The sequence below is a fragment of the Camelus dromedarius genome, chromosome 7, assembly GCF_036321535.1.
Source record: "Camelus dromedarius isolate mCamDro1 chromosome 7, mCamDro1.pat, whole genome shotgun sequence".
NCBI lineage: Eukaryota > Metazoa > Chordata > Mammalia > Artiodactyla > Camelidae > Camelus > Camelus dromedarius.
Genome location: NC_087442.1, coordinates 32,937,810 through 32,954,930, shown reverse-complemented (window position 1 = coordinate 32,954,930; position 17,121 = coordinate 32,937,810). Strand labels below are relative to the sequence as shown.

General features: G+C 35.5%; 1 protein-coding gene across 2 annotated transcripts in view; it reads left to right on the top strand.

The window, feature by feature from the left end:
• ZNF277 (zinc finger protein 277) overlaps window positions 1–17,121 on the top strand; it is a 100,958-nt gene that overhangs the window by 61,050 nt on the left and 22,787 nt on the right. For both annotated transcript variants that reach the window (XM_010975554.3, XM_031455222.2), the window contains exons 3-4: window positions 2,552–2,640; window positions 3,044–3,126. In XM_010975554.3, coding sequence (XP_010973856.3) covers window positions 2,552–2,640; window positions 3,044–3,126 — 172 coding nt within the window. The remainder of the gene's footprint in view (window positions 1–2,551; window positions 2,641–3,043; window positions 3,127–17,121) is intronic.

Below are 17,121 nucleotides of genomic sequence, written 5' to 3'. Positions count from 1 at the left end.
TATTAAACATCCAGGATGGTGAACAGTGCTTTTACATATATTATCCTGTTTAATTATTAACAGTTCGTTTTGCAAATGAGTAAACTGAATTTCAGAAAGGTTGAAAAACTTTCATTTCAGGTTCATATTTCTGAATGCCAAGTCCCTGCTTCTCTATTCACTGTTGCCTACAGGGCTGGTGGAGTCAGTTATTAAAACATCAATTATGAGCGTTTGATCATAGTCTTAATTTAAAAAGCAAAACTTTTAACACAAGATCTGTACAGTTAAGAGACTCTTACTGTGTTGACTCTGTTACAGAATAAGTCAGTGACAGTTCAGAGGACAGTCTGGTCACTGGTATCTGCTCTTACCTGGTCGTCTGCTTCATATAGTTTCACACAGATACTTAGATCTAAGTCTGGGAACATTTTCCAAAAATAAGCAAGCCTGTGTATTCAAGGAATTATCACTGCCTTTTTACAAACTGTAGACTCAGAATGGAAATAATATAAAGAGCTGATGACTATTCTCAATTTTGTCCAGAGGGTATCACCCACATGGCCTTCAGTGGAGTAGTAACCAAGAGTGACAAACCTCTCTTTTGTGCATTCTAGCAGTACCCGTGAGGGAACTCCTGATAGTACTTGACTCTCCTGTTGCTTTAAGTCAGTTATCGCAGCACCTGGTGTATGAATTTGGTCATGAAAATAGATGTCTCTGTATTTCAGTTTGAAAGAACAACCCATCTTCTATTTCTGACATCTCTAATAGAATATGTTCTCCTATGGGCCTTCATCCCTGTCACCACTTTACAATAGAAAATATGCTGAGGGGAGAATAAGGAAAGTGGCTGGGAATATCATTTTTGTTTTCTTATGTCTTCTCTTGCCTTTTCTTTCTCCCTTTTTACCTCTTTCCCCTGGAGGAAAAAAAAAGCAACTAGCAGGAAAAGGAAAAGAGGAGAATAAGAATAGCTGTGTAAGATGCTGAGAAGTGAGTGGAGAGTGCTGAAGCTGGCCAGGACGGCCAAGGAAATACCATTTCAGCCTCTTGTACGTACTTTTCCTCTTCTGTGTATTTTGTTGGATGTGAAATGCCTTCTGCTCTGATACCTCTAATATGGAAGCCAGTGAGCTAGCCATAGGGTCATTGTACATCTTTATAGTGTTTATGGTTTGAGGCTGAGCTGGAGCCTAAGGTAAGGTCTAGCACTGTTCTCCCCTTTCTTACCTATCCAGGTTGACAGTGTGGTTATACATAGAAGGAAGAACAAAAGCATGTGGTTCTGTTTTTATACATTGTTCTTTTACTTCTTTTATTTATATATCCTATACTCAGTGTTTTCATCAATTTATATTTTTTATTGGCTCATGTCTCAGTTTTCTTTTTCTCTCAGACCTCTCTCCCAGCACATTTTTTTTTCTGACATATGAATGCCCTTTCTATAGAGCACCAGGATTGGAAAATTAATGTTAAGAAAAAGAGAGGTAAGAATAAAAAAGAGACAGAATACTGGGATTTGGAGGCTACTTAGAGAACCTTACAAGAATCTTCAGATGCTCTTCTACCTCTTTAAAGCGTGTAGTGTGAACCTGCTTTGTGCAGAACACTGCTAGGGACTATATCAAGCTGTTTAAAATATCCAAATTCCTACCCTTCCTGTGCTCTTTATCTGTTTCACTAGGTTCCGTCTCTCACAGGTTTGGGTTCTTTGTTGTAAGTTTCTTTTTTTAATCCATCAACCATGTAGCCTGATAAATTGTCAACGATAGAATCAGAACCTTTACATTTCCTTCCTACCCATGAAGATTGCATTCTTTTCTTGGTACCATTAGATAAACGATATTGCAATTGTCAATATAAATCCTGTTAGTTCAATGAAAAGATGAACAGCTTGTTGAATCCTGTCATCTTACTCCCTCTTTCATCAGATAACGCAGGTCTGGGTGTTATGCTTTGCTTTTAAATTTAGCCAGTGTGCTTCTTCTAACTCTGCTCATTAGATACAGAAACCGTAAGCTTGGCTATTATTCTAAAAGCTAAATTTGCCTCATTTCGTACACAGTGTGGACATATGGAATTGTTCTATCTTGTTATAATATATAATATTGAATTTAGACTGACTTCTCATTGCATTATTGTTATGATGTGTTCTGTTGTTAATAAGATAACCACCCAGCTCTCAATTTATTGGAAAATCTGTGATAAAGCCTATTTAATCATTGTTGCATTTTAAATTCACATAAACTAGATGTGATTTCAGAAAAACTTCATTATTATATAAAAATAATTCACTTTAACTTTCCCGTATGTCTGTTTATTGAATTTGGGAATGGTAAGATTTAATCATTTTCATGCCTTTATAGGGTAATTTCATTTCATTAAATATTCATTTCATATTTCTACAGTGTTCTACTACTGCCTTTCCATTTACAAATTTTCTAGCAGTTTTCAGTCAACATTTGATTTGTTGCTTTGGGATAATTAAATATTCTTGTAAAATCGTATCATACTAAAGTAAGTAGTCTGTTGAGTCTTCTCACCATTCTTTCTTTTTGATTGTTCTAAGGTACATTTTATATTGGAGAAAAAGGTTCACTGAACAGCCCGTTACAGATTTTTGCAGTGTAATAAGAATCAATTCCACAGCTCCATTTGGTAAGTATACATCTTTGAAGGGAGGGAGGTAATTAGGTTTATCATTGATTTTTTTTTTTTTAATGGAGGTACTGGGGGTTGAAACCAGGACTTTGTGTATGCTCAGCATGCTGTGTACCACTGAGCTATACCCTCTCCCCTGACAAAGATACATCTTGACTACCATCTTTTCCCTATAATCCAAAAATTCAGAGGAATAATTTCTCTTAAATTATAATTCTCTAAAATTATAGGTAAAATTAAATTGCTGTGTTATGTTGTGTAACTGTAATAAAGCTAAAACAGAACTAATATGCTGACAGAGAAATCATCATAGACATAGATATAGATTTTTTTTTAAGAAAAAATTTTTAGAAAAACTGATAAATGTCATTTCTTATTTATTTTCCTAATCTCTGAACAGAAGAACAAGACAATTATTTCTTGTTATGTGATGTTTTACCAGAAGATAAAGTTCTCAGAGAAGAGCTTCAGAAACAGAGACTGGTAAGAATTATTTTAAAGGATAAACAGTGTGTTGGAAATAACATTACAAAATCATTTTTGTTATTGCTCTTTTTGTTTGTTTTTACTCTGGAAACTTTCAAACGTACACAAAAGAAGAGATAATACCTAAAAAACAGAAAAAAGTATACACTTGGTTGAAGATTAAAGCATTTCATGTTAAAAATGCAGAGAGAATTTTTGGCTTTGTTTTCCTTCCTGGATTATCTCTGAAATAACAACAGAACTTACACATTTTAGTGTAATTTTAGCTGCCTGACACATGCTAGGGTTCAGCAGTTGCGGAAAAATGCCCTCAGCTAAAATTGAGTTGAATTGATTAACTTTTTTTCTCCCACTGGAATGTGCTGTGCACTAGCACTTATTTTATTCCCCTTTATGAATTAGCATATGGTTTGATCATAATAGCCTTTTTCATTTTCAGCCTTAACTATAAGCGCAAGCTAATTTGAAAATCTCAGTTATCTTTAAAAAAAGATAACAACATATGCAAGAGTGAAAACTTTTCTGAGTTGAACAGAAACTGGTTAATTTTTTGAAGGTACTAATTTTGTTTAAAGTGTCCAGTTTTCTCTTACTTGTGACTTAATCTCAACTATTACCTGAAAATGACTTGCTTGTTCTTTAATGGTTACTTACAAGTGTTCCCTGTATCTTTGGATTTGGCTGAGTATGTTGTGAGAGAAAGCTCTGATTTCAGTGTTTCTGCTAAATCCTCAGGAGATCTAGGAGGAAAATGAATTCTGTCTATGAAAGTCAGAGTCATAAGATTTGAGAAAGTCCCCTGAAGCACATTATACTTTGTAAACATCCCAAATGGTTATTTCTCCCATAAGGAGAGATGATACTGGATATTGATTTATACTTGGGACAAATTACACTTTTCCTGTAGCAACAAACCCAAAGAAGAAACAGGACTTCCTGAGTTTCTCTTTTGTAATATCTAAGAAATCTGCAGAATAAGGATAAATTTACTGTCATAATTTGTGGATTTTGTTTCAAAGTACTCATTCATAATTTTATTTCCATGAGTTTTTTCACTCTTGCTCACTGTGGTCTTAACCAAGAATGAGCAAACTGCCATAATCCTAGTAACACTATGCATTTTCTTTACAAGAACTCAAACCATACTACTACAGCAATTGCTGTTACTCAATACACAGAATGTCTGCAGATTGACTCAAGTCCCTAGAAATATCTACATCTGTAAAATTTAGATAACCTTTTAAGATTCTGACACCAACTCCAACATGTAGTTTCTTTCCCCACACCGCCAAGCAGTTCTATTCAATCCTGATACAATCTGCCTGAAGATAGCATCAAAAGGATTCATGAACCTGCCCTCCACTTTACATGCCATTCGCAAGTCCAGGTTGATATCTGTGCTTCCGACCAGCTGGCTATAAATCAGAGGATTGGAGTTAGGGAAAGCAGAGAAGGTTTACAACGGGCTGCCACTGTGAATGGTGGCTAGAGGATCAACAAAAAGAAAAGATTTGCCAAATAACAGGAAGATAGGCTGAATTTGCAGTCAGCCATTTCATCACAGTTCTATGCTCTATGCTGTGGAAGCACGAGGTTGGTGTGGGTGATCTTCCTTTGGGAGTTGGCAATGACGGCAGGCTGTCTCTCTTTATAAGGAACTCTGCAAATCGGTAACAGACGTTTGCAGAGAGCAGTCCAAATGAACAAATGAAACAACTTCCAACACAAGTAATAATACACCTTTTTTCTTCTATCAAGTTAACAAGAGAGAACAGTAATACTAAATGGTGGCAAGAATCAACATTCTTGAAAAGACAGGTACTTTTTCAGCCACTTTAAAGAGTGTGAATTAATATACCATCCCTGGAAAGCACTTAAATGTAGTTTAAACCAATTAAACTACTTTGTAGTAATGGATATATAATCCAGTCTATGTGTGAGTGAACTCAGTTCAGTGTCTGTAGGATCTCAACTCAAGTGCACATCTATGAGGGAGGATCCTCAAGCTAGAGGTGTTTGCTCCCCTGATCTCCATCAATGATAACTTGCATAAGCATCATTCATATTTATTCTCATTTGGAGCTCTAAATAAAGGATTTAGTGTAAATACTTTCATATGATATGTTCTTAGTTCACAGTGACTTTGTAATTTCTTTGAGGGCAGAAATTAATGTCCTATATTTAAATATCCTTCAGCAGGACTCACTATATTGCTAAGTTCATGTTGGTTTTTTTTTCCAAACCTCTTTTTTTTTTTAAATTTCTGTTTTGGTATGAGTAGCTGGAGGCATATAAATTCTAAATGATTGACTTTTTCCATTTTCTTCTAGAACTCACTGGTTCCTTGTGACATTTATGAGATTTCTCTGTGTTCCATTTTTCTTTTTGAAGAGCTTGTCTCCTACTTGACACTTCTTTGAATTTTTTTCATCTGCACTCTGAAGGGAACTGCACAATTAGGAAAGATTCTTAAGGGTTTGAATAGCCTGTACACCTTCCTCCCTTTTGCTTCCATCTTTAAAAATTTTCCCTTGATCTTATCATTATGCCTTAGTATTCTCCAATGGTTTTTTTCTCTCTTTTCTTTTAAATGCAAAAGTTTTCCAAGGTCTCCTATCCAGGGTATGCCCTCTCATAACTACCACTGCTATGCTGATGGCTTAAATTTTGGTGCTGGCACTGAATAGTCAGAGTAAATATCTGTTGATTGAGTTCATCTACAGCATTCTTCCTGGCTCACCTCTAAACTCCAATTCTAACTCTCAATATGTTGAACTTTTCCATATGGAATCAATCAACACCTTAAGTTTAATGTGCCTAAAACTGAAGTTATTTTTTTCTCTACCAAAATTTACAGTTTGCTTCTTTTCCTTTTCTTACATAATGTTACCAGTGTTCTCCTGGTCACTCAGTTTGGAAATTTCTGGAATCTCCTTTTAACTCCTCCCCGTACCTAAGTCACTTGTCAAGTCCTGTCAGTTCCACCTCTGAATCCCATATCTATCCCTTCTTTGCAGTCCTAGTGCCTCTCAGCACACCTTGTCTATAGACTCACCTCTCCAGTCAATTGACGTTACCTCCAGAATTTTAATATTGAAATACATAGCAGATCATCTTACTCCCTTCTTCTAAAAACCTGCCATGGTCTCTTCCATCTACATATTCTTAAGCTTTTTTGGGCTCAAACTACATTTCCAATTACTTTGCCCATTGTTTCTTTCAGTTACCCAGCGTCCGACTCAGTCATTTATTTAGTAAATATTTATCTTGCACCAGACATTGTTCTAAATGCTGTTGACCTTGATGAAATAAGCCAGTCCCTGCCCTTGTAGTGACTGCACTCTAGTGAAAACACTGCTTGTCTCACAGTTACTCAGATATGTTAGGTACTTTCAGGAATCTGCTTCATCAGTCAAGAATGCCAGCCCCACCTGTGTAAATAACACAAGGGTATGTTACCCCTCAAGATATTGCTTAAATACCACAGTTCCCACAGAAGCTTCCTGATGCCACCAGTCAGAATTAATAACCTCTTCTAAGCTCTACTAGTGCAGTATTTTATTTGGCTTTGCAATTATAGTTAGTTGTTTACAAATCTGTCTTTCTTCTATGATTAGATGACTCTTAATGGTTGGGACTGTCATGTTCACTTTTGTATCTTCTCTGAGCCTTATTCATAAAGTATTAAATTTAATCCTGAAGTATTAGCATGCTACTTCTGTAAAGCTGTAGAGTCAGATCTCCCTGATGTAAACAAGAGAGATAAAATAGCCAAAGCAGATATCTAATCACTGGGTTACACTCTTCACTTAAGCATAAAGAATATTGGTTTTTACTTTTGCCTACAGTAGAAGATAAGTGGCATTCATAAGCTCTCAGAGCAAGATAGAACTTTTAATTAAATTGGGATAAGGGGAAACATCCATTCAGCTGCATCAGAGTGGTTTTTTTTTTAATCACTATTATAAATGTCAGCTTGAGAGGTCATTCATGACAACTATAAATATTTTATGAACATTTTAACCTATATAGCAATTTAATCCTCTGGAGAGAAATAACATTTTTTTGTTTTTAAATCTACTTCATATATCCCACCTCCCCCCACAGTTAAACAACAAAATGAAATTACATGTCTCCCACTAAGAAGATTTTTCTTCATCATGCCACTTTTCTTTATAGATTTTAGAAATTTTTAATAAAGGATCAAATTATATTACTGACTTTAAAGTAAAAAATCAATTTACATGTATACCTTTCTTACATAATTCCTAGCTTTGTAGCACAAAATCTCTAATTGCATCTGGAGTAACTTTCCCAAATTTTCCCATTGACTATAACATTATTATTAATAATACAGCAGAGATCAAGTTAGCTAGAGTGACCACTGAGTGATATTAACCTTCAGATTAATTAATGTTTGCATTTAGGAAACCCATATAACCCCAGTCTGAAACAATACTAAACTGAATCCTAAAGTTTACCACTTCGAACTTCTTCAACAAGAACATAAAATTTACACGGGAGTTTTTATATACATTGGCTCTGTGAGGTCACTAAGGCAATATCATTATCTATATTTAGATGGAAAACAAGGTTGAAGATGCTGGGAGATAGCTTCAAGGCCACGGTTATATACTGTACTAAATAGGAAGGAAGGATTTATTCTCTACCATCATCCTTTATCAAATCAGATCTTCCTTCTGTAAGCAAATGTGACATTTTCTAAATTGCCACTTTTTAGATTAGTAAAAATGAATGAGCAGGGCATAAATACATATATAAATAAGTAATAGTGTCTTGTTTCCATTGCTCATTGGTAAGAATTTTTTTAACCTAATTTCTTACTATCTTAGGTCAGTGGTAGATAGGAATTTCTTAGTCCTTTGGGTCTAAGCTGCTTATATTTTCTTTTAAAACTTGAATATAGTGTGTGTTCAGAGTTTACTCTATCTTTAGAGAAATGTGGGGCTATACCTGACCTTGAGTTTATCCAATAAAATACTTCCTCAGGCAGGTAATACTGTACTGATCCAGGCCATGCTGATAGCATCTCTCTTCTTCAGTGTAAAAGGTGAGTATTTTGCAATCTCCCATAGCCACCTTTCAGTTTTTAAGTCCTCCTCTTCTTCCTTGGCTAGATTCCCTTTTATTTTTTAATACAAATAGAAACTGGGCTTTTCTACCTCTCCTGTGTTTAACTCTTAGATTTTTTTTGTTCTGTACTTCAACTTCTCTCTTTTTGATTGTGATCATCTATTCCATATAAATGATTAAATCTGTGTAATTGATTAAATCTGTGTAATTGGTTTTTCTCTACTAAAGATGTTCTGTCTATTCTGTCTCTTCCTTACTCTTCAAAAGCCACCTCAGGGAGCGTCAGAGTAGGAGAAAAATACTGGCTGTGTATCCTGTGTAGCAAGCAGATGGTTACTGCCTTTATCATTGCAATTTCAAAAAGGGTGGGAGGTACTAATATCTTTTGAAAAGGTGAGATATTAGTCAGATCAAATCTCATGGATTTGGGGGAGTAAATCATCATCCAGTTAAAAAATTTCTCTCTGGCTTTTTTGTTTTACTGTTTTCCTTTAGTCATTGACATGTGTTTTCTTGCTCATTTAATACATCTTGATATTGTCATAAAGTTAACTTTTCCTCATCCCATAAATTGCTGAAGATACTGAATTTAATTGATTTATTTTAAGGAACCATGTCATTGATAATCTTTGTTTTAATGTAATTATTCCTGACTCGACAAGCAGAGATGTGTTTTTAAGTATATCGCATGAGCTAAATTGCTAACATAAATTCAAATACATGTCATCAGATTCTGGCAAGCAGATTAGTCTTTCCCAGGGCTACCTAGCAATTTTTGACATTGAAAAGGGAATTCTTTGGAGAAAAAGTCGCTTTTTACTTGACCCGTGGTCAGAGGGTTTCTATAATATTTAAGTTGCAGGTAGATTCTGTTCTGAAAGTTGGTTGAAACAGTGCAGGAGTATGTGTACCCAAAATTTTAATCGTGTTTCCATTTTACTTTGTTAACAGACTTGTCCCCTAATACTTAAATTAGTGTTACTGAGCTTTTTATAATTAAACTTTCTCATATTAAATTTTACATCAGATAGAATAAAGGGTAGATAGGAAAAATCAGGTAGAAAAAATAAGCTTTTACATAACTGTGTGAGATTAAATTGAAAATATTATGCTTACTGTCAGAAGATACAAGAAATGGCAGAAAGAACAAAAGAAAAGATAGTATTTTTTTATCCTTCAAACGAGTTTGAAACAATTTCAAGACCTATTTCAATAGTTTATGTAATGTTCTCTTGTTGAATTCATATAATTTTAGTATTAACATTTGTCAATGCTTTCAAATATATTTAGAATAAAAATCCAGCCTCCTTTCCAAGATGTCAAACGGGCTTGTTTCCCTCACTTCCTCTCTCCGCTCACTGTATTCAGCCACACTGGCCTCAGACACACCCAAGCTCTCACTTGCTGTATGTACTTGCTATTCGTTCTACTTGGAATGCCTTCTCTGAAATCTTACGGCTTTTATGAAGGGGAAGGAAGGGTTTTGGGAGGAGGTGATGTCTGAGGTGAGCCTCTAGAATGGAGCTACAGGCAGATGAATGCTTTGGAAATGCTTTTCGAAGATAAAGACGTTTAGAGTAATTCAAATGGTTGATGAAAGTGATTTAGGAAAAATTGCCTTTGCCTTCTGTGGAGGATTGATTTAGCTACCAGCTACAGTGTAGATGCTCAGAACTTACACTGACTGGTAATTTACTGTAAAGTTTTCTCTCAGTGGGTAGGGAAAATTTAAACCTGTTCTGAATTTGAGATTTTGACTGAAAAGAAGTCACAGGTTGCAGTGCCCAGTGTAAAGCCAAACCTTTAGTTAACCTCTGAGAAATTTTTGCTGAACAAATGACATGTGTCTTAGCCAATTGGAGTGTCTCTGTCACCTGTTTTCAGCAAATATTTATATGCATTCCATTCCTTTACTCCTTTGAGTGGTGGGGAGTGGGAGATGGAGAACAGGAAGTAGGTAGCAAACAGAATTTTTTGGTCCCTTTCTTTTTTATCACCAGTGATAGCTGATGTACCATTGTCCATGCCTTGATGTCCGTTTCTCAGAGGAATGCCAGTCCAGAATCTCCAGTGCTGCACTTAAAAGCAGCGAGTATTCACACTCTTTAAGAGAAAAGGCTCGTCAGCGTTCCATATGTGTATCGGGGCTCTGCCATTTGGTGTGCAGTCTGGATTCTGGTATCGTAAACAAGGCACTTCAGAAGAAAGCTAGTACTTTGTGACTCATTTATGTCAACAGTACAAACCTTTTTCTGCATCTGCCAAATAAGAATTTTTATTTTTATTACTTTTAAACCTCCATTTTGTTGACCATCATTTTTTACCCTGAACTTTTTTATTAATAGCTAAAAACTTAAGAAAATTCTAAACTGTTCCAGGATTGATTCTTCCTCAAGGTTTTTCCTCCTCTAAGATTTCACTAACTATCATGCTTCATCCCTTTTTCTTGAGAGGATCTTTTATAGTCCCATCATGTAAGCAAAAGTGAATATACTGGAGACCTTTACTGATCCCTGGACACATCAAGAGAGCAGAATGGCCGAAGGGTGGTGCTGTAGGTCTCCTCGGCCTGCCTTCCTTCCCTGCTGGATTGTGGCCATACCTATCCCAACTTTTAAAAAGACAAATCTTCATCTCTGTAAACTGTAAATATCTTAAATATTTATTTTTTTAAATATTTAAATCCTTTAACACCAAAATACATGCCTATAACTTTCTTGAGTGTTCTAAGAAAACTGCATTGTCAAACTTGCTTAAAAACTGCAAGTTAGGATCATCCAGGCCTGTCTTCATATCCAGCTCTTATGCCACAGAACACTTACACTCAGAAAGAACTCAGGAATAATATTATTTTATTTCTCAGCATCCCTGCCCCTAGCCCCACCCCCAGCAATCGCAGACCCCTGCTTTGTATCAGTGAAGGATTTGGGTCCTTCCCTCAGCCAGCAACTTACAGCTTTTGCTTTGTGTGGTAAAGAATGGTCCCAGAAAGCAAGCAGGGTTTTATGCCTATCCACCACCGAAGGGCTTTTCTTTTTTTGGTTTGGAAGGGCTCTTCTTCATATTTCTTTGACCTGCTCCCGGTCTTCCTCCTGAGAACTTGGAGGAAATCTGTGGAAAAGAGCTGAATCCCTTTGTGTCTAGGGCTCCCAGGGACTTAGCCTTTAAGACTTCTTTAAAATTTCAGCTGTTTTCTTTCTACTTGCCCTTTTCCTCTCATTTTCTGCCAAAGGTGAAATAGTTCATGTGTCCCTGTCTCTCTCCAGAGAGCCTGTCACCTTTTGGAATTCAGTTTGTCTGGTTGCCTTGTGACTTGAGCTTTTTGGAGTCAAATAAGTTGTGTGGGGTTTTTTTGTTTGTTTTTTGGCTTTTTTGATTATCCAACTTTTTCTTAGTGTAAAGATATTCTCTTGTGGCTTCCCTCATCCTAAGCAGAGTGAAATCCTTTCTCCCTCTGCTTTACTATAATTAGTATCTTAGTGATTAAGTGCCATTTTGGTTAAATACTTTTCCTCCTTTCATAAAATTCGGAAAGACGTATGCACACATATGTATCTGTCTACTAAAAGAGACAATTTACCTTACTAACTAGTTGTCTTAAATAAATTCTGAAACCTTTATTGTTTTGTATCTAATCTTGGCCTTTTAACTGAGTTATCAGTAAATACTGTATCAGTAAATTACTACATTTAGTTACCTTGGTATACATTTTGCCAGAAGTTAATCTTTGGAGGATATGTCAGCAAATTACGTCACTCATTATCAGGTGTTCTTTGGGTACTTTCCTGACAGTCCCCCCCGACCCACTCAGTCAGGGCTGGACAACTGATGACACCTTACTTAAAATTTAATCCATTTAAAAAATTGTGACCATTAAGGGTATTTGGAGGCTAGTAGTCCATCGGAGGAATGCAGCTGGACTCCTGGACTGAGAATTCCTGGCAGGTTCTGCCATGTTGCTGTCTTTGAGCTAGGTTGGGAGAGAACATTAGTAGTATGCTGTTTTCTCTCATAGCCACTCATACAGCCATTCAGCCAGAAAACTCTACTGAGAATCTAATATGTCAGTATCTATAAAATGTTTTTGATATCTATAATTAATAACATCAGCCTTAATTTTACTTCCTTATGTTAATGCAAGCTATTTTCGTTGGACTTTTCATTTAAGCATCAATTTTTGCTTTCCTGTGTACAAATACTTACCTAAATTGACATTTTCTAAATTACCATTTCCCAAATTGGCTGATTTTTATAATTTTCAACCTAACTCACAAATTTGATTTTCTATCTACATGTCAGTCCCCTATGACTGTGTTGCGTGCCATCTGCTATATCTGCATTTTGTTAATGTTTCCTCTGCTTCAGCTTATGAATAAAGATGAAAGACTGTGTACTGACCCTTTTGCTCCCATGCTTGACATTTTAAACCAATTACACAAACATACAGCTTGTTGTTATGACTCTATGCCTAATACATAAGCTGATGTTGTATTCTTAAAACTATGGTTTTTATCCAAGCCTATTTTGTAATGAAAATGTTATCTGATTTCATCAGCTGCTTCGAGAAGTTCAAACATATAACATCTGTGACATTCTCTTCATCCATCTATTCTATAAATCCACGAGTAAAGTCTAGTATATCTACCCAATATGAGATCTTCTAGAAAATAAAAGCATAAAGATGGTGGGCTTTGATTTGCACATCTTTTGTGATGCTTTCTATGGATTGTCTCCTACTATTATATATTTTTTTTTGTTCATGAGTGACTTAAAACATGCTGTGACTAATCAGATACTAAGATTAACCAAGGAAGAAAGGAAAGAAGGACAGAAGGAAAGAAAAATTATTTTTTGTTCTTGATCACCCAAGTGGCTTCCACTCAGTTTCTTTCTCCCTGCTAATGCCTGATCAGCAGCAGTCAACATGTTTGCTGTAGAAGGAAATACAAAATCCTTAAGGCTGAGTTGTATTTTCTCACATCATAGCAAGTTAGCAGCAATGGGAGTAAGGGTGTTAGGATATAGTGACAATATGGCTCTCTTCTGCCTAGATTCCTCCTAACCATTCAGAGGGTATGAGGAGAGACCATAGGAAACAGAGCACCTCCATTCAGCAATTACTACATAATCCTGTCGGTGAGGTACGGGGAGACTGCAAAGATGTGCCAAGCAGTTCTGTCCCTCAGCAAGCTTTTATCTAGTGGGGTACATTTTGAGTTGATTACATAAAAGTAGTAACATTAACAAGGTTTTCCTAGCAGTCATCCATATACTTTAGAAGACCATTATTGAGTTGGGAAAAATTTCCCTTTTCTGTACATCAGAGCCTAAGTCCCAGGCTGGTAAGTTATTTTGTGGTTTATGATTTAGAGGGTGGAGGAATTGAAAAAAAATTTATAAAGAGAGAGGTGGGGTGATAAAAAAAGATCTAGAGTCAGGTACCTAACAACCAAATGAAATGTGTGAACCTAGGATAGTCTTGATGGGAATTGGGGAAGAAAAGAACATTAAAAGATACTCTTGGGACAACTGAAGAAATTTAAATATTGCCTGGTATTACATACTATTTTGGAATAACTGTAGATTTTCTTAGGAATATGATAGTGGCATTGTGGTTGTAAGAGATTATCATTTCTAATAGAGGGATGCTGAAGTATTTAGGAGTAAAATGCCATGACGTCTGCAACTTACTTTCAAATGGTTCAGCAAAACTAAAGGTGTGTAGTGCATAAATATATGTGTGTGTATATTGTATGTGTGAGAGAGAGAGAGAAACTAGCAAAATGTGAACGATTATTGAATATAGATAGTGGATATAGGAATGTTCATTGTGCTAGTCTTTCAACTTTCCTGTTTGTGAAAGTTTCGTAATAAAAAAAGGGTAAGAAAGTAAAAGAGACAGTGACAGAGTTACCTGACATGAATAGCTTTCAGATTTACTCTTTTGGCATATCATGACATAACTATGTCAGCAAAGCCAGTTTCAACCAGTAAATGGGAACTGTCTTCTTAATTTACTGAACTGATTACAATAGGATGATGAAAGCTATTATGGATATAATAGTTAACAGAATTAAAATAATTTCTTTTTCATCTTCATATAATGTATTATAAGTAAAATTTGATAACAAGTATATGTAGTATATTTTGTATTCCTATATTAAGAAACAAGGATAATTTCTTATGCACAGACAGACACTTCATAGACTTTCTTAGATAAAAAGGAAAACGTGTTGCCATTATTTCATTTCTTAATGTTTTTAAAGAATAGGGGTAGAGTATAGCTCAGTGGTAGAGTGCATGCTTCATATGCATGAGGTCATGGGTTCAGTGCCTCCGGTAAGTAAGTAAGTAAATACATACATACATACATACCTTAATTTTGGATTTAATAATTATCATTCTAGTTCATCTCCTCATCTTGATTGGTATCTCCTGTTTTTCTTAAAAAGTCATCTTAGTAACAAACACAGAGTTATGTTTTTAAGATATTAAAAAGGTATTAAAAGTGATGAATTGGAAAAAAAAAAGTAAAAGCTTGTCCTCCAAATTCCTACCCCATAGCAATATAAAATTCTCTTTCTTACTCTGCATATTTCTAAAAATTATTGATTGTGAGTTTAAAAAACTATTTTAGAACTTTTAAGATAATAACCAATAATGAATTCCTTTTTTAGGATAGTTTAGATATACAGTAGGCCATTATCTTTATTTAAATAAATATCAAGTTACTGTTGCTGTGGAAAGCTCTCCATTTTATAGTCTATATGAAATGTAAACCATGTAAGTGCCAATCCTATGTCAGTAAGAGATGAATCAAGTATGTTATAAACTCCTCTCCTTTGAGACTTTCATTTTGACTTTCAGGAGAGCATTCAGATTTGTAGTGTGTATGTTGTTGCACCAAGGATGTAAATTTAATTACCATGTATTTATTAAGACTCTACTGTAATAAACTGTGTGCATGTGGCATGAAGGAGGTTGTATTTGATTAGTAGAGATGGTTGGGAGAGTTTTCTTGAAGACCAGGCAATGTAGATGTCAATGCAATGCTACAAACTGGCAAAAGAAGAAAAGTCTAGCACAGAAGTGGTCAGGAGAGTCACCTTTATGATTTGTGCAATGTTTCAGAAGCAATTTAAAGATCACCAAACCTAAGTCCTATAAAAGTAACATGCCGAAGGCCACATTTAGAGCTAGTTAGTCACGAAAACAGGGCAACAGTACACATGTGGAGTCCCCGTCAGTTGTTGTTCCCACTCACCATGGGGCGGAGTGTTTGAACTGAGCTCTGAAGGATTAGGGTAGAGAACTCCAGTAAGCAAAAATGGATGGAGAAAAGAAAGAATAGTTACTCCAGACCATTAGCGGCTTGAGAGATTGTAATAGGTAATTGAGAACTGCTTTTGAGAAGAATAATGCACAAATAAATTATAGCAGATATTCTTGTTTCTCCCTGTAACAGTTTATATGGAGAAGCAGTGCAGGAGAAGGCTTTTAAAAACCTAGAGCAGAATCAGGTCCAAAGCAATGTGAATGCCGTTCTAAAGATTGTGACTTTTATTTAGTAGAAAACAGGGAGCTCTTTCATCTTACTTGAAGTACCAGTTCCAGTTGTTTCTTTTTCAGATATAATCATTACATATTTATAGACTAGTTTTTTTTTTTAAGGTATTTACAATCAGATTTTGACTTCCATCTCTCTGGATATGCATCAGTTAGCATACTTTTAAAATGTGTGTGCAGGGAAGGTCTTTCCTGTAAATCTGTCTATCTGGTATCTGGTAACTTCAGCAAATTCAAATTGCAGAGAAGCCAGATATCAGAGAAAAAGCATCCCTAATCAAATGAAAATAACTGCCACAAAGCCCATCCAATGAAAATACTGGGAGCTACTCTCCCTCAGATACCAAACAAAGTTGACTTAATTTTATCCATAGAATTTATTATCTATTTTTCTTTAGCTGATTTTTAGAAATTCCTATAGTTTTGTTGTAGGTTAAGGAGAAAAACAGGAGGTCTGTGCAGAGGATAGCAAGTAGCAAATTTAAAAGGAGGTATCTAAGGGGGAGCCAATCTTCGGTGGGTACAGAAGTAAACTCACTAAGAGTGATTAAAAGCTTCAGTGAATAAGAGGCGATAAATAACAGATGGTCATAAAAGAGTGAGAAGAAGATCAAACCAGAAGAGCACAACAGTTAGAGTCACTGGCAGGGACAAAGGGATCCGGAAAGTAAGTTGTAAGATACATGTTACAGTACAGTATAGTAATAATTGTTCATAGAAAGGACCCTGCATCATACAGAACAAGTTAAATTCTATCTCAAATTTGGAAAGTAGAGAAAGCAAGAGAGGTGCCTTTGCTTCAGGGGAGAGTATAGCTCAAGTGGTCAAGCGCATGCTTAGCACTCACGAGATCCTGGATTCAATCCCCAGTACCTCCTCTAAAAAATAAGTAAATAGGTAGACCTGATTACCCACCAAAAAAATTTTTTTAAACTTTAGAAAAGAGAGATGCCTTTGAAACCATTTTGTGTAAAACTATTAACCCTTCAAATACCAAATTAAAATCTGTACAATCTAAAAAATCTACTTATCCAGAATTACCCTTTTTATAATTAAGTCAGAAATAAAGCATAATTGCATTTGTATATATTGTCTATCCTGTTATTTCAGTGTGTTCTGAAGCCTCAAATGCTGAGAAGCTAATCCATCTGAGACCAATATAAATGAAGCTTTTGTGTAGAAATTTTGTAAGGAAGATTTTTATGTTGCCCTACCTTTCCAGATCTCTATCCCCTGGATTCTGAACTTGTTTGTTCACTAAATAGAAAGACTGCTGCTATATGGTATATGTCCACATTTGCTACAGTGGGTACCTTCTGAGAAAAAAGCAAA